The sequence below is a fragment of the Numenius arquata genome, chromosome 22 (assembly GCF_964106895.1).
Source record: "Numenius arquata chromosome 22, bNumArq3.hap1.1, whole genome shotgun sequence".
Lineage (NCBI taxonomy): Eukaryota > Metazoa > Chordata > Aves > Charadriiformes > Scolopacidae > Numenius > Numenius arquata.
Window position 1 is genome coordinate 2,067,774 of NC_133597.1, and position 17,766 is coordinate 2,085,539.

Below are 17,766 nucleotides of genomic sequence, written 5' to 3' on the forward strand. Positions count from 1 at the left end.
AGCAGCAGTCAAAGGTGGACTAAGTTTTGGATATCTTAGAAGTTGTCTTTCATAGAAGGAACCTGGAAAGATCAGTCTGTGTAGACTTAATATAACTTTTATGGCTTAATGGGCAGTAACAGGGTGCTTAATCCGGTCTTATTCACTTCCCTATTTGAAAATTAGAAACAGAAAATCAAATGACGATGTGATAGTAACATAATTTTTGCAGATGCAAGAGGAGAGAACTAATTTGATTAAGTATGTTCACGGAGCTACTTATTAGGCTTCTCATAGAAGAAGAAAATGGGAATGAGTTATTATTTATTCCCATGTAACATCCTGTAAGTCAATGAAAAGTTCTGTAAAATAACAGAACCTGAAGGCTGCTGTATGTTGTTCTAAATAATGATAAAAGACAATAGAGGAGGAGAGCAATTATTTTAAAAAGCAATTTTTCAACAGGTAGTGAAACATGCCAGCCCTATTACAGTATTGTGCACTAGCAGAGAACTAGCCCAAGAACTCCCTTGCCTTATAGAGTAAGAAACATTGTTCTTAACTCTGAATCCTCTCCACGTGTTTTTTGGCAGAGTGAAGATGACTTGTGAAGAGATTCTTGTGTGTCCAATACAACTTGGAGAAAATTTCTGCCTCTATTTTGCAGGTAATTATTGCCCACTGCTGAAAGAGGCACACTGTGTCTTCTTTCTGCATAGAAGATCAAAAGCTGATACACAATTCAGTCCTTTCCTTGGGCTGGCATCCCTGGTTTTGTGGAATCCTGTGTTTTCCCTCCGTGTTACCTGAACAATCCTCAAAGCTGTTACAATCCCCACCCACTCAGAAAAATTATAGTACTTAGATTATGGAGCCAGGCTGTTCACTGCAAAAAGAGTCTGAATTTGAGACAGCTGTCCCAGAATGGTCAGTACCGTATTATTGTTGAACACCTTAAGCATTTAATAACTTTTTTCTGATTGAATACTGATTAAAAACAATTCCTTTCTCAGTCTGATTTCGCCTAGTTTTCCCATAAGCTGAAGTCTGAAGTATTGTTAGCCAAGTATGTGATTCAGCAGAATATTTGTTGCTTCATACAATACATTCCCGTAAAGGACACTCAGAAGGGTTGTAGTACTGCGCAGTGGAGTTGGAATAAGTGGATAACTTCCAATCCTACAGGATAAAGTTAGGCAGAAAACCGTCTCTTCTTTAGAAGCAATTTGACTTTAGAAGCAAATGACTGTTTCTCGTCCTTTTGCTCACTTAGAATAAAGGCGCTGATGAAAGCAAAAAATTGTATGCCATTTAACCCTTTGTTATAGACTTAAACTGATGTGAACTGCTCACCCTTAAGTAACCCTACAACATTTTGCTTGGTGGTAACTCCAGTTCTCAAATGACTGGTGGTTTCATCATTCTGTTGAGTTTGTCATGCTCACAAAACACATGCCGTAGTTAGAACAGCTAAGCTTGGTGAGCTAGTGATACTGGGGAGTACAACTGGAAATGCGTAGGTGGCTGGCTGGCTTCCAGTCTTGCAGAGCAAAACTGTGTAGAAAGTGGTTTCTTTCGTGGAGGCAGAACTTAACGTTGTTTTTTCTTTCCTTTTTTTCATTGCTCACTTGGAACCAAGATGATGATGGTAAGGTGAAAGCTCATCATTTATTAACTTCATTACCAATTTTTCCTGAACTAACCTGCTCACGCTTACTCACCCACAAATGCTTTGTGTGCCTTAGAGAACGAGGTTTCAAAGTGATAACAGCTACTGTAAAAAGAAGAGCTGCAGCTCACCTTCTCTCTCTAAAGCTGATGTTGCTTTATTTCCTCCTAAGGTACAGGGTAGTGGCTTCCCTAACAGAAGGGCCTTTTAATGCAATTCTAATTGTTGGGCAAGAGAGAGAATTGTTGCTTCTTAACAGATGCAGTAGCTTCTCTTACTTATATGTACAGACTGATGTATTCTGGGAGAGCCTTCTGTCTTGCCTGGATTGCCACAAGCCAGAGGTGGAAAGAATGACGTGGCCTCCCTTCTGTTTGAGATTGCCATTCTAAGAACTTACTTCACCCAGTATCCTTACTGACAAGATTAAACCTGTAGCGAACTGTTAAGATCTGAGGCAATTACAGCTAAAATATTTGACACTCTCTGCTTAATATTTCTACAGGACTGGAATGCGATGCCTTTTGTAAGGAAAAAATTCTCCGCAGATTCCTTCGAAATGTAAATAGCCAGTTGCTTGTGGTTCGACCAGATTTAAACATGGCAGCTTTTGAAGATGTAACAGATCAGGAGATGAGATCTGGTACGCCATTTTCCAAATATATACTATAATCCTTCTTAATCCTTTTTTTGTGTGTGTGTTGGATTACAAAAAATCATTTTAGATTTAAACAGACAATGTATTTAGCACTAAAAACTCGTACTTTCTTATAACAGCAGTAGTTAACAATGTACTTATGGTTTTGGCTTTGATTTTTGGGGAGGCCTCTGCAATTCATTCAGAACGATATTTGTTTAACATTTATTTACAATCACATATATACAGATATAATCTGATTTACAGATGACTTGATAAATTCAGTTCTCACTTTATGCATGCACGTAAAACGATTTCAACATCCTACCTGTACTAACTGGTAACTTCACATGCTTTCTTGCAAATTCAAAATCTTGGTTATTGAATGATTGCAGAAAGTCAAATATGTGCTACCAGCAGTCATAAAAATTCAAGTCCTGACTCTCCTGTCAGGAAAAGTATCCTGGGAAGTCAATGGAATAGCAAGACATAATACGGTTAAGTTACTGCAGCCCTCTCCTGAGCAGGCTATTAATAACAAACAATTTCTATTTAGGCAATGGAATGCACTTCAACATTCACTATTACAAAACTACCACACCTTCAGCAGGGATGCCTGTTGCATTCAGTGTCCAGGTAGAAGATAAAAGTTACTACATGTGCTGTGAGAAAGAATGTGGAAAAACGATAGTCCGATTTAGGGTAAGTATCTGCTTTCCATACCTTACGTATATATAAGTAGTAGGCAAAATTAAGAATTCAAACCTGTGTGAGCTGAAACAAACCTGCTCATGTTTTGTCCTGGGACTAACCCATTCCCTTTTTCTTCTTCAGGAAGGAGAAGTTCCTGTAGACATTCCTGGTGAAAGTAACGTAATCTTTTTCAAAAAGACGTTTACATCTTGTAGCTCCAGAGCATTTAAGTTTGAATACTCACTGGAAAAAGGAATGTTTTTGGCCTTTGAGGAAGAAGGCTCCTTAAGAAAATTAATTCTAAAGAAACTGTCCAGAGAAGACGAAGTGGATGAAACCACGAAGATAAGTTTCTAACTTATCTCAGAATGAAAGTCACAACCTATGACATACTTCAACAGTCTTAAAATATATTTTGGTCTTTTTATAAAAGAAATCTTATTCCGAGGCAAGTCAGTTTTATATTTTTAACTACCATAAGTCAGTACAAATATGAGCATCTTACAAAGGAAAATAAATGCAAATTCTTGCCAAAAAGCAGCACAGGCGTGTTTTCCAGTCAGATGAAATAAAAGAGAATTACACAATGAAGAAACAAGAATATGCATGCATATATAGTCCTGTATAGTTTGATGCCTAAAAATCTTTCCTGCCTGTTGAATTTGAATGCTTTAGAATTAGGTGTCTCAGATGAAGTTGACCAATTTTGGGGAGGGAGAGAAAACTGCTTAAAATAACAGACTTCAAAAGCAGACCACGCACCTGGCCAATAAAGACTTTGGGATTACTTTTTCACATCAAGATTATTTCCCGAGTGTCTTCATCAATCTCAGTTACACAGTGATATTCTTGCCTTCAACTGAAGTAGAAACAACAGACAATTTTTAACTTACTGGAAATCTTTGAGAAAACCGCTAACTTAACCGAACAATTAATTAAGAATACTTAAGAACAAAAGTTAATGGTAATTACAGGGAACTGAATCAATTTCAACAGGTGTTGCTTGACTGGGGAACACATGCAGTTCATAGAGAAAGCTGTGATCGTTACCTTTAGTTCTTGCCTCAAAACCACAATGGATTGCTGTCAGAGTTGTGAGCCCCTAATATTGTAGATCTGGGCTACTACATTCCCAGAGCTCTCACACACTTCATTTCTCACACAAGATATCTTGAACAAATACCACATACAGATGCACCTCGTGTTTCATCTCAAAAGAGGGAATGTCAAACACTTTCCATGATACATGCTCAGATTGTTTGGAGGTACTTAGCAGTGACTTATACACATGCATCTTCCTCACTATAACAAAAAAAATAATGTTACATTGACAATTAAATCAGACCATGCGAGACCGAAGCAGCCATCTCAATTCTGACCACAAGATTAGCAACACAGAAGTGGCCAGGTACATGGTATTTCCCATGGTTACACGAATAAGTAAATAAAACTTCCAATCCAGATTTAAAAAAAATGAAATCAAATCACAAAGTCTTACAGGATTCAAACCGCAACTTACTCATTCTGGTTATTGCACAATCAGACTGACGGTAACAAACAATTCTCTTCCTCTTACTATTAATGGTACCACAGGAGTACCATTAGAATGTGGAAACAGTTAACTGCTCCTTACTACTATGAAAGTCAGAAAAGATAAAACGGAGAAGAAAATTAAAAAACAGAATCTCATTTCCCCTGTAAAATGCCCTAAGGCCTAAAGACATAGGAGAGAACACTGCCTCAGTCTCGTGACAAGCTATGACAGAGAGGGTATGTTTGTTGTATTTTCAGTCACACAGGAAAACGTGTACCAGTGTTCATTTAGAAAACAGCCCCCCCAAAAAACTGCTGCAGATGAACATACAGGTTCCGGAGAAAATACGAAAGCCATATGCTATTTATAGCTCCTAAAATTAATCTGCAAAAGTCTTTTTCCTCTAAGTCAATTATTGCTGTATTTTTCTAATGGACATTACTCTTGTATTAAGTGTAAGCCACTTCTTTATGTATTGTCCTTAATACTTAATTCATAAAAATACTTTTAACATCTAAATGAAGTAATGCAGAGTAACAGTATGAATTAGTAGTTGAACTTGATTTTTGGGAAAAAAAAAAAAAAAACAAACAAACCAAAATCTGCAGAGAAAACATTGTAAGTAACCCAAAAGTAGTAGAAATTATTCAGAAGTGCACACACACAATTTCTGTAAATTGTTTATTGTATGGATTAAGAAAAAAGTATTCCCTTTTCTACATCAACTCTCAGGGTCCAAAGAGTTACAGAGTGTGCCTTACATACAGTTCAATTGTTGTGATGTCAGAAATAACAGTTCAATTTTCTGCAAGTTTGTTTTACAAAGCAGGAAACCAAACAACAGTTATTGTAGAAAAACACCCATTAAAGCTGCCATTACAAAGAAGTTTACCTTCAGCTATGTAAGTCTGTCCTTGATGTAATTAACTCCTCCCAATTTATACTGCAGCTTAAATCACCTCACTGTCACCTGGATGTTATCTACTTTTTCATTTCTAACATTTTTACTGCTGTTGGATTATTTATTTCTATAAGAGCTCTGAACTTGCTGCATCATGTACCTACTATAGACCCTTGGTTATTAATTTGTTTTGCATTAAACATGTTGGTAAAAATATGATGAAGCAGAGGCAGCAGTGAACAATCATGGTTGTCAGAGACTCGGTCGCATCTTAGAGGCTCCACAGCATGGCAACAGCCTTGCAGATACCAACATCATGATAGTTAAAGTAGCAGAGGCCAGCGAAGGTAACAGCCGACAGTACATACAGACCTGTATTGGCCAGCTTAATGGGTATATCTCCATGGACGTAGTCAGTTATAACCTGTCCAAGACCCCTACAGAATAAGAGGGAGAAAAAAGCTGCAATCAGGAAAGAGCATTCCTCACTGAAATCCATCCAGTTTATGTGAGCGTTTTACTAAGATGGCTCAAACATATCAATTTTTCACCTGCTATCATCAACCTTTGCTAAAGAATGCCCAGTTCCCACTCAAAAAGATGTATCCATTTAAAACAAAACAAAACAACACAACATTCCACATATTCTATTAAAAAAAAATAGACATCCTGGCTCAGAGTTTTCTTAACGGTACTGTGGAAACAAGGGGTTGAGCACAGCTCTTTCAACAACAGAATCTCTCAACAATCTAATCTGCTTCCAAGAAACAGTGCCAAGAAACGGCTTAGCTGACTGCCAAGGACTGAAGAAAAGAAACCAAAGGAAATATTCCTCCTTGCTTGGACAGCAAGGTGCGGCTCTGAGACCAGCCACTGTCACAAATGTACAGAAGACTCCAGGATGTGTACCGAGATTAGAAGATAGTGGCAACCAAAAAATTAGCATACCATGGTTTTTTTCTACATCTGTGAGACTGGAAGTGAATTCTTGTCCAGATTTAAACTACTCATCAACAGGAAGACAAAGGATGCTATTAAACTAATGTAGCAGTACAATTATATTTGCCTTCTGCAATGAGAGATGTCAACTTGGTAAAAAAGAGAACCCTATTTAATGCCACAGTTTCCTTCCTAGGATTTTTGCCTTGGTCTAGTCTTACGTTGAAGGACTTGTGTCCCACAAATTGAGACACTCTAGTGACCTAGCAAGGTTCAAAGTCCTGCAGCAGATGCCACTGCAAGTGAACACTGAGCTCAGTTTCACTTAGATGGAGTTCTAATACCATAAAGATCTCAAAAGTGAGAAAAGGGGTGCAAGGAACCCCTGGAAACACAGAAGAGAAGCAGAAGCAGTCAAAGGCAACTACTCTCAAACTATTTTTACAATTAGACAGTGGAGTAAGGTCAGGCGTGCAAGCAGCATTTATCCGCACTTCTAGCCTTCCATAGTGCAGATAAATACAGCATACTCACTCACAGGCTGCCCTTCAACAGTAGTGTTGATAAGTGATTGTCATAACATCTTTTCTTTGCATGGCACAATAAAAATGAGCCATCCTAATACTTCTCAGAAAAACTGGTGCGTAACTTAGCAGCACACTAATTATTCACTCAAAGTCCTCATGGGAAATGACCAGTGGCCCTGAGAACAAGGAAGAGAATTGTAAGAAATAGCTGATGTGTGGTAAACACACAATCTAGCTCACAACACAGCAACTTCACCGGGCGGGGAAATCTTTATTACATGCCAGCAAAAATGGTAGAAGATAAGCATGGCTTCAGCCATCTTGAGTCAGTCTGTTGATAGGTTAGTGTTTGAACTGATAACCACCTAACTACCTGAAGCATTATTTCCAACATATTTTAGGACAAGATTTCCTAAGGAAAAACATAGCAAAAGGTTAAAGAAAACCCCTCAAAAATATATGTGATACTCCTCTGCAGTTTCTGATCAACTACCAGAGGGATTATTTGATCTGTTACGGTGATCAAATTAATGTTTATGGCAAGCAAATGATCTTTTTGCTTTTAAAGATATTCTAGCACTGAATACCTATGAAAGTATAAGAGCAGAACTTTCCTACATAGGAACAGCTTTAAGTTTTTAAGACAGTGATTTGCAAGATAAGAGTTTAATACTTGGAAAAACATTCTAGCTTAAAAGGAGACCAAAAAACCCACAAAAGCGGGGGAGGAATTCACTCTGATGAAAGTTACCAGCAGAGCTGAACGCAAGCAGCACAACATTTTTCTCACAGGGGAAGTCCCCACGCTGTTTATGGAAAAAAGATTTCTAGTACGACCAATCCTGACCCTTGTCAACAAGAGACATTCACTGAAGAATCAAATGTGCGTGCATTGACACAAAACGTCATCTAGAGAACCCATTTCAACAGATCAACCTGCAATAACCTCTTCCATTGCCTGGAATTTCCCCACATGGTCACATCTAGTATGGCACCAACTTGCACACACCAAACAAGTGAAGAAATGCTCCATAGGCAGGCAAGCTTAGCTTTATGTATTTTATATTTGAAAGAGCTCTGTGCAATATAGTCAAGGATAGCCACGGTTCAGATTGATTCTGTACTAGAGTTGGGGGCTTTGGGGAAAAAGCTCCCAGTCAGTGAGGAAAGTACAAGAATTCCTGGTACAACTTCATAAGGGCAAACTCAGATTTAAGAAAACTGGCATCCCAAAGTACCATGAAGTTGCTTATCTGCTTTATTCCTGTGACAAGAAACTACAGACCAGTATCACCTCAAGAATGTAAATGCTGCCCATGAGGCCAGCCATGCACTCCTAACTAGTCTCGTCTAGCCTACTTGCGTTAAAGATCACAGCAGAACCACACCTAAGAAGAACACGAGCAAGCATCCATTTCCCAGGAATCAAGGTCTCGGCTTCTTCAATGGAATATTTAATATGAACTCTTTATTATGCAGAATCTCATCACCGTTAAGATATACAAAGCCAGCCCACAGCACAGAACCGGAGAAGAACAACTTGTTTTATACAGATGTCCTGTTTCCTTTCCCTCTGTTCATACAACATTGATTCTTCTACAAGATAAAAACATCCAAGATTCTATACAATGGAAAGGAAGTCCTCCTAAGGGAAGATACTATGTAGAAGAACACTAGACAATGTTTATGGATTCCTTACTAGTAATACGTATCCTGCCTTCTGACTGAGAGACCAGTGTGACAACGGAAGACCAAGAAATAACTAGTCTTGTCAAAGATCGCGACTGTCACAGAACTTGGAGAATAATGACTTTGTTTGCATCTCTTTCCAGGTATTTTATACTAGATCAGGAAATCAGTCAGGAAAATACTGGCGTATATGGACTTAAGACCTAAGGCTATCAGACTTTACTCTTAATTCTGAGGGACCTATTGTGCTTACCAATGGCCATGGAGAGTGAGAGCTGCAGCCAGTGAATAGTCCACGGCTGGTCCAGGATACAGGTAGGCTGCAGGAAGGAGACCCAGCAAGAGGACACTGACAGCTCGCTCACTTGTCCAGTGCAAAGATGCAGCCTTGGAACTGCCTGGAAGGAGAAGTATTTTTCAGTGCAAAGTTCCTGTTCAAAGTGCAGTAACCTTAAAAACAGATACCTCATCCTGATCAGCACCACACAATTATGTGTTTTCTCCAGCCTCATTACTAAGCTTTCATCCAAGGAAAACCTAGATGCCTTTGAATTACTGCTATAGAATATATATCTATTTTACAATGCCTAAAAGGTTTATTTTAAATATTCCTCTCTTTTTTTTTTTTTTTTAGCAGCATCAAAGAGAAGCTTCTTTTACTACAAAAGAATAGAAGCTCAACAGGTAAAGACAAAGCAAAAACCAGCCTGCTTTCACAACCTGTGGTTCAGGATAAGGGCCAAGTCAACCATCACAGAAAGAACTGTCTCCGAAAGCAAAGCCTTTTTGTCCAGTGGATTTTCTGACTGTTACATACTATTTACTACTCCCACCTTTTGAGAAATGGCTTTGAGATCCGAATGGGCACAACTACAGGTTGCAGTGAACAGCACATCATAACTCTGTGCACAGTTCTCCCCAGGAGCCAGTATTATTATTTCTAACTGCAAATAGCAGATTAAACTTCTAGGACCATCACAGTGATATATGGCCTAGAAGTATCCTGAGGCCAAAAGATTTCAGTCCTCCATTGATACTCAGCTAGGTACAATCTAAACCCTCTAACAGATGACTCCAGAAATACAAATACCAGTTAGGGAGCTCTGTAACCAACTCTTACTTTTTAGAAGCATTCAAATACTATTAGGAAGGCAAAAATCCCACCCAAAACGTCTAGAAAGTTCTGAAGCAAACCAAAACGCAAACACCGTAAGCAATACCCTGGACCAGAATGTCACCATCAGACTAGGCTAAAAACATCAAGAACTGACTCTGGGAAATTACCTTTATAATACAATTTCCCCGAAGTGCTTACCTAACATATAGATATTATACATCCATCTAAACCAAACACATAGTTTTTTCTTTGTTTTTGCAAGGAGAAAGAAATTCAGAAAAGTGTCATGATAAGGAAAGCAAAGGACCTGAAGTAAAACATAAAAGGAGCCTAGGCTAGGGACTACTAAGGTGTCCCTGTAGGATTCCACAGTCAAGAACACTTCACAGCACATGCGTGAAGTCTGTTGTTAATAAGAAGTTCAGAATAGAAAGGAAGGAACCGGCTTAGCTGCATTTAAGCCAACTTCTTTTACAAGTGTTTCTTCATCCTTTCCGCTTCTAAGTTGCATTGTAATGGCTACACAACATCCTTAACCTCCTGTCACAACATTTGTCATATTGAATTGTGCAACTGACAGACCAGAACTTGGTCCTGGCATGGTTATCCTTCATCACCTCTGTGTAGTCTTACTATGTGGAGAGACCAAAAAACAATTAAAGAAATGCTCTTTGCATGCAAATCAGACTTCTCAGATTACCCTCAGTGAATCAGAAGCTCTACTGCTCAAGAAAGAAGTCACAATTGCAGTGCTTTCATGTTATTACTGCTTCTGAAACCTAAGAAATATTAAATATTCTTTCCGGTTTCTTTAAAAAATCTTTCTACCTTTCTTCCACACTCAAAAAAACCCCCACCTTTATTAGTAAGACAAGATTTACTTTTTTATCGTTCAGTCAACGTCTCTCATTGAAAGACTTGCAGCATTCGCAGGCTTGATACCGGCATTGTAAACGTCAGTTTCAAATTCAAGCAGTGTAGAGTCACGTACACTTTGTTTTAATTGAGACCTGGGCAGAGTGCAAATCAACAGCCGTGCTATCGACTGAAAATAGTACTGTCGCAGGTGATGGTAGCGCATTCTGGCAATACCAGTAACCCTCCCTCACTCAAGAGAAGTCCAAGAAAAACCGCTCTGCCTTGCGTCCATTTTTCCCACCCCTGGATACTCACATCTGCCACTTAAAATCTCCTACACGGGTCAAAAAAATCGGCAGCCCTGACGAGACATGGGTGTAACGGGCAAACGAAAAACACGCCGTTTGGCTGGAGAAATCGTTTCGAGGACGGGGCGACAACAGCTCAGCGCCGGCTGACAAACCTGGCACTCGGTGCTGGCCTCGGGGAAGAGGAGAGTCCCCACACGGACAGACACACATACAGACAGACACAGACACACACAGAGCCCCACACGTGGCGGGCGGGACGTACCGTGGCCCTGCTGCGGGGAGCTGTGGCCCTGCCGGGCCGGAGCACTCCGATCGGCGACGGCCGCCAGGACCGCCGGGCGGCGGAGAAGGGTCCTCCCGAGGAGAGCTGCGGAGAGAAGGGGGACGAGGTGTCAGGGCCAGCCCAGGCCGGGCGGCGGGACGCGGGGCCGGCAGGCACTCACCCATCCGGGCGCTGCGGGGCCGCGCCAGCCCCGCCCGCAGCAGCACCAGCGCCGCCATCGTCCCCAGCCGGCCCAAGGGCACTGCGCGCCGGAACCGGAAGTCGGTGTCGCCCCAGCCCATCCGCTTCCGGAATGGCGGCGGGATGGCAAAATGGTGGCTTTTCCCAGAGCCGCCGATGGCGGGAGGCCGCGCTGGCGACCTCGGGGCCGTCCCCAGGCCAGCAGCAGCTGCACGAAAGCGTCTCAGGACAGCAGGAGCGCTGCTTCGGAGGGGTTTGGTCGTACCTTAAAATCCACAGCACCCCAGCAATGGCCACAGTGGATCCAGGCGCGCTCGCTAATGAAAAGTCTTTGTACGAGGGATGCTGTAAGAAATAAGCGCCTTCTTGAGCATTTCCTATGATGTACGTGAAGCAGTTGCATTGTTGTTGCATGACTGACCAGCAGAGAAGTGGCTGCGATAAAAGAGTGGGCAGCCGAGAGCAAGCCGAGTCTGCAGTAGCGCTTTCTCCGAGTCTTTGGCATTAGCCAGCAGAGAAGGGCAGGCAGAGAATGGCTTTTCACTTGAAGCCACTCAGGTGAAGTAAGCAGGACTTGGAACGAGGACCTAGGGGCACCAGCACTTTAGTACTTGTTCAGGTGTAGACTAAAGCAGGAGCTGTGCTCGGTCGCTGAATCACAACAATCATACCAGTGCCGTACGCTTCTCTGCTTTCTGCTCCAGCCTCCCTCCCTCCCTGTCCTCGAAGCCCTCCACAGCCACCTGATCTGACCAGGCAGAAACACATGGCACAGCTAGAACACAAGGACCACCTAGACTTCTCAGGCCTGTGCTCTGTCCCCAGACTTTACTCCGAAACAATGACAAAAGCGTCGAACATGCCTGGATTTATTTTATTTTGTCAAAAGGCTTGACTGCTCAACTGCAGGGAGAACGGCCCAGTACCAATTTCTCCAGTAATACATTGGGCAGACCAGAGACAGAACACAACACCCGCCAAGGCTTCTCTGTCGGCACAAATGGTTTCAGCATCCCCCTAGAGAGAACAAAGGAAAGGTAGATGCAATGGCCAGCCCATGCCAGGATCTGGAGAGAAGTCTAAACGAGCAAATGCACTGGTCTTTTCTTCATCATTGTGGAAGAAGTCACTGCGCCTTCAGCTGGAATGAAAGTACTCCCTCATGCTCCCTTCTGTGTCCAGCTGACCGTGTGTGTGCCACCACACAGGTCTGCTTTTGTTGGAGGATGGGAAGACAAAGCTACTGTAGGGTTAATTCCAGTGACATTTCCTCTGTTACCAGACTTTTTCCTCTCCCTTCTCCTATTGCAGGTCTTGGTCATTGATTTGGTAATCAAAAAAAGCAATCTGTTAAACTTAATTTAAAAAAAAAAAAAAAAAGTGGCACAAACGTGCCTGTTTTCCCCCTGCAGATAGCCTGTAACATTTTCGTGCATCAGAGGTCAACCCGGTCACAGAAAAAGGATCTGAAGTTGGCAGGACTAGTCAACCTGTGAGACAGGCAAGCGCTCCCTGGTTTTCTGAATGTCAAGTCAATGAAAAGCAAGGGGGCACCTACTGCAGGCTGCCAAGGTTCAGTTTTTCTCCCCTGTGGGCTGGCAGGATGTATATAAACCACAGTGTTGAAACAAGTTGTATCATGGGGCAGTGCTGAAAGATAAAAACCTGCCTCTGTCCTCTACGTCATTGTTTGAGCTGCAGCCTAGACTCATCAGTCCTCATCTGAGCTATCCTCCGATTTTTCATCAGCGGCCACTTTCCAGTTCTTCCTCTTGCTCTTCTTCTCTGGTACTTCACTGTGCCTCTCTGACACAGAATTGTGCTGTTTCTTTCTCTTTTTGGGTGGCCGTTTCTCTTTTTTCTCCTCAGATTCGCTGTCCTCAGAGCTGCTGGTGGTTGAGCTGCTTGCATGAGAAAAGTCACTTTCCTGCCCAGAAGAGGTAGGTTCTCTGGCAGGCACTTTCCTGGTCTTTTTCTTGCGCTTGTGTTTCCCTTTCCGGGTGCTTGAAGCTTCCTCTTCCGAGCACTCGCTCTCCTGGGAAGAATCTGATGATGTTCTCCCCTGCTCCTTTTTCTTTTTCTTTCGCTTTTTGTGTGACCGCTTTTTTTGCTTCTTCTTGTGCGATTTCTTTGTTTTTTTCCGTTTGTGCGACTCACGGGCAGTTTGCTTTCCCAGATGAGATTTCTTCTTCCCATTGATAGCATTTTGTTCGTCTCCTTCTTGCTGGTCACTGTAGAAAGAACAAAGGATGACCAAAAGGAAGCAGACAGGCAGGCACACAGCACTTGAGCTTTTTCTGTCTCAAAAGTTTTAAGGAAGCCCCTAAATTCATTTGGCTAGAGCAGGAAAGCAGATGCATTTTTATTTCAAGCACTTATCAAAAGCTTGGGTCTACACCTTACTAATATTCCTGTTTAAAGTATTTGAGCCAGAACCAAGGATGAACGCCACTGTGTGATGAAAATTCATTTACAGCAGGTTACTTCAAATCTGTAAGCCTGACAAATATAGTACTTGATGAAAGTTTAAAAATAATTTATTCTGTCTATGATCTTATTTTAGATTTAAGTCTCCACTCTCCAGGATACTGCAAGAATTTATATTCTCCAAATAAGGAGAAACACAGAAAATACAGGTACACTATAATAGAAAGGAGAACCTGGAGCTGATACTTGAGAGGGTGTATACTGAGCTGATTTGGATTCAGCCTACTACTCCGGCTCTCTGTTGGCCCAGACAGACCTTCCATATTCATAGCATTTTAGTAACTCAAGCTAAAGCTGAATGTCTAATTACTATAAAAGATGCATTGCCCTCCTAGGACTCAGACAACGGAGAAGAACATTAATAGACTAGATTTTTTTCAGTGGGTGTCTGTAACTAAGCAGCGCTGCTTTACACTCAAGGCTGAAATATATTCGAAATGTAAAACTCAGTTTGTAAAATTCCCTGCACAACCTGACAGAAGTAAGATTCTGGATATATTAGTAAGCCTGCTTGCCTTACCTATCTGTATCAAATTCTTCAGGGTACAACTCTTTATAGCCACTGTGACCCCATCTGTAAGAAAGCAGAATGATCTATTAGAAACAGACAAGGTGTTTAAGGAAAAAATATAATTCTGAAAAGACAGAGCCACAGAATGAACGTGAGTTTAGATAGCAAAGAAGAACCTTCCCAACAAAGAAGGAAGCAAATACTTGGTTGGTACTATGGAAATACATGTTATGTTCTCAGTCTCTTTTTCGTTTCTAATTAGGGGAAACTACAACTCAAATTTCTTTAAAACAAACCTGGAGAGCACTAACTTGCATTTCTTAAGATTTCTTTAAGTTCCCTGGGCGTAGTAATAAATGCTAAGCTTAGTTGCTAAGCTTGGGCCTGAGCTTTTGCTGCTTACTGTGACTTAGGAACTCTATAGATGGACTCAAATTAGGTATTCTGTGATAGTGCAAATGTTCATGCATGTTACTTATTCATTCTCAAAATGAGATCAAGTATTATTTTGTAGGAGTATGTACTGAAAAGAGAAATGTACTAACGTTTTGGTACAAGGCTCCAGAAAGGTGTTTTAATTACAGTTATAACCAGAGAACATTAATTCCCCCACAGACCTGTCTGGCATGTTGGCTTCACAATCATACAGCTTTTTATTCCAGGATCGGGCCCTAAGGAGATCATCTTCGACTAGGTCAAGGAATTGTGAGTTCTTTGTTTTCCAGTCAGCCCTGTGGCCCTCCTCATCAAAGCCATCACTGCGCATCCGACTGCTGCAGAAAGAGAACAGTTGTCCTTCAGCTGTCAGCTCTGATGGAGAAACTTTCTGAGCAAGGGGTTAGTCCAGCGAGAGGAGCAAAAATCCAGCAAGTCTTGGGTGTCCATCTATGCAAGAAGACCAGCTATCATTTTAACAGACAGTCATCATTAACAGCTCTCACAAAACCAGTTCAGTAGCTAACACTGGTTTCCAAAACTTACTACAGCTCTCTGTGCACAGCAAAATTCTTGTCAAAGATGCTCACAGTGCAAAATTAGAGGAAGGGGATTATCTTGCCTACGACACCAAATACAGTTCTCTTCTTCTAGAATACTCTGCACGAGCAGACTAACAATACGCAGTGAGACATAGGCTAGTAAAAGCAGCCAAGGGGAAACTGAAGAAGTAGAACTGACTTACTAGAATTGTAATTTGAACAGGTACCAGGACTAAGACCCCAAGTCCAGAGAAAGCACCAACAGTTCTGAGTGATCTCACATGCTTGCGGCTTCAGTTATCTTTCTCACTTGAAATGCTGCACTTCCTGAGCCAAGCAGCAGCCACGGACTCAGCATAAGTCTGAAAAGTGCTCTCCCCTGAGATACTAAAACCACTTCCTGCAACATTCACACTTCTGAAAGGTCTTCATGGTAGTAAGCTCCCCCCACCCAAGTCCAAACCCTCCCCTCAAACCCAGCTTGTTTTCATGTAGCTTGTGTGATCTTCAGGCATGTTAGAATGGTTTAACAGATACCACACAAGCAGCGGTCAATACTGTTGTGTTATAATAGTGAAGGACCCCATACCACAACAGTTTTGTTTACTGCTAAGCTAAATGGTGATACATTAGACATACTACTACATACACTACAAGTATGTATTGTACTACAATACATACTACATTCTGACATACTACTTAAGCCCTTCACACCTGCCACTGCTTCAGAGAGCCCAGCCTACCTAATGTTATACTTTGAAGACTATACATCTAGATGAAGAGATAAAAGGTCAGACTGAAGCACAGGTCTGACCTCTTTCCAGGGACTTATTAAGGAGAAAATAAATATATCTGTAGTCTATGCAGTCTTCATATATTGTAAACACGTAGTCATCACGGAACGTTCTTAAAGTATTATAACACAAAAAGGTTCAGCAACTAAGTCAAGATAATTACCTCCTCCACACAACTAAAACCCACCTGGAACTGTCTGACAGCATTCTGCTTTGCCTTTTCCAGTAAGTCTCTTCTGTCTGCTTCTCCCACTCCCTTATTTTCCACATTTCTGTCTCTTCCTGTATCTGAAAATCACAGAAGGGAAATAAGCGAAACATTTGGGAAACTTTACAGTCATGTAGCATGCAACATCGGCTTCTAGCTCAACACTTCTAACAAAATTCACAGCAAACTTTCCTACCGTACTGAAACATATTATTATTTCTAGCTATGACCAAGGTAACCAAAAGGAAAAGCTCTTGATGGTAATAGCCTAACAAAGCACATAAGGATAGCAGCATCAGAAATAGCGGGTTTACCTGATTTTGCAATCTCATCTGTTCTGGCTACCCTGCCTTGTCATTCATTACCATCCCAAACATACGTACTGTTAAGAGAATTCTGTATATAAATATCATCTGGAAAGACCAAGCCAAAATGAGATATTCCGTTACAGGCTGAAAAAACACAGCATGCAAATACAGAGCGGTCCGACACAGATTTACCTTTACGGACACTGACTGTAAAAGAGTGATTTTATAAATACACTAAATGAGTTGCTGAATTACGTCAGAAATGAACTAAATAGTTCACTGAAGCTAATGGAGTTTCTTAATCTTGCACTAAAATGCTGCCTGTGCACATTAACACAAAGTTCAAATCCTTTGATGCAACTAAAAGTACTTACACAGTAAACAAGAAAAAAACCCCAAACAAACAAAAAGGTTTGCTAAGACAAGAAAAACAGGGTTCAACTGAAAGCGACACTACCGATGTCTGCGTAGCTGATTTCAACGAGCTCCCCTCCCCTCCGGAACGCGGACCCGCTCTTTCTTTCCCCCGCGTCCCGTCACAGCCCGGGCACTCCGCCCGCCCCCGCTCCCCGCTCCGCCGGGAGGCACCGGCACCCCCGGGCCCCGCAGACGCCGCCCAGGTGATACCCAAGGCCTCTTCACTCGGACACAAGCCGCCTGCAGAAGCAGGCACGGGGCAGGGCCAGGCGGAAGAGCCACCACAGAGAGGGTGGACAAGGGGCCCGGCAGCCGCCGGCGGGCCCGGCCGTACCTTGTTGTGCGCGCCCGTGTGCCGGATAACGTTCCGCAGCAGTACCTTCCCCACCGGCACCCGGGACATCCTCTCGGCCTGCACGGCCCCGCCGACACCGGCCCCAGCGGCAGCACAGGCCCCTCACAGCCAGGGCCCAAGAGCAGGAAGGGCCGGGAGAGGCCGGGCCCGCTGTCGGCGGCCGGCCGGAAGCGGTCCCCGCCAGGTGCCTCCTCCCGGCAACAGGCGCCGGGAGCCGCCGCAGGCGCCGAGCCACGGACGACCGCGGGGCGTAACGGCCCGGCAGCGGCTCCGGAGCCAGGTGGGCAGCGTCCGGCTCCGCCGCGGGGCCGGCGGGCGCGGGGCTCCGGCGGTGGCAGGGCCGGAACGCACGGAAGCGGGAGGAGGAGGAAGGAGAAGGCGGACGGGCCCGC

General features: G+C 42.6%; 3 protein-coding genes across 6 annotated transcripts in view; 1 reads left to right on the forward strand and 2 right to left on the reverse strand.

The window, feature by feature from the left end:
* Positions 1-11,394, reverse strand: part of LOC141474482 (succinate dehydrogenase [ubiquinone] cytochrome b small subunit, mitochondrial) — a 44,628-nt gene extending 33,234 nt beyond the window's left edge. The window contains exons 1-4 of one of the 2 annotated variants that reach the window (XM_074162402.1): positions 11,298-11,394; positions 11,117-11,221; positions 8,822-8,966; positions 3,371-5,850 (exon numbers count right to left, since the gene is read on the reverse strand). In XM_074162402.1, the coding sequence (XP_074018503.1) occupies positions 5,685-5,850; positions 8,822-8,966; positions 11,117-11,221; positions 11,298-11,355 (474 nt within the window). In that variant the 5' untranslated portion in view covers positions 11,356-11,394 and the 3' untranslated portion in view covers positions 3,371-5,684. Of the gene's footprint in view, positions 1-3,370; positions 5,851-8,821; positions 8,967-11,116; positions 11,222-11,297 lie in introns of those variants that run through there. The other variant, XM_074162400.1, reaches the window with a different exon arrangement.
* On the forward strand, positions 577-3,380 carry IL18 (interleukin 18). The gene is made up of 5 exons (XM_074162407.1): positions 577-646; positions 1,619-1,627; positions 2,154-2,291; positions 2,842-2,987; positions 3,120-3,380. Exons 1-5 carry the CDS (start codon positions 580-582, stop codon positions 3,333-3,335), a joined length of 576 nt encoding a protein of 191 aa, XP_074018508.1. The 5' UTR covers positions 577-579; the 3' UTR covers positions 3,336-3,380.
* Positions 11,395-12,986: 1,592 nt separating the features above from the next.
* On the reverse strand, positions 12,987-17,563 carry NKAPD1 (NKAP domain containing 1). 3 transcript variants are annotated; one of them, XM_074162403.1, is made up of 5 exons: positions 17,354-17,563; positions 16,274-16,374; positions 14,933-15,088; positions 14,325-14,378; positions 12,987-13,548 (listed from the first exon to the last, which is right to left on the reverse strand). In XM_074162403.1, the coding sequence occupies exons 1-5, from the start codon at positions 17,420-17,422 to the stop codon at positions 13,029-13,031; spliced, it is 900 nt and encodes a 299-aa protein (XP_074018504.1). In that variant the 5' UTR covers positions 17,423-17,563; the 3' UTR covers positions 12,987-13,028. The 3 variants fall into 3 exon arrangements, with proteins under 3 accessions (XP_074018504.1, XP_074018506.1, XP_074018505.1); XM_074162405.1 differs by having other exon boundaries at positions 14,933-15,200; positions 17,354-17,457; XM_074162404.1 differs by having other exon boundaries at positions 14,933-15,085; positions 17,354-17,422.
* Between the last annotated feature and the right edge of the window lie 203 nt (positions 17,564-17,766).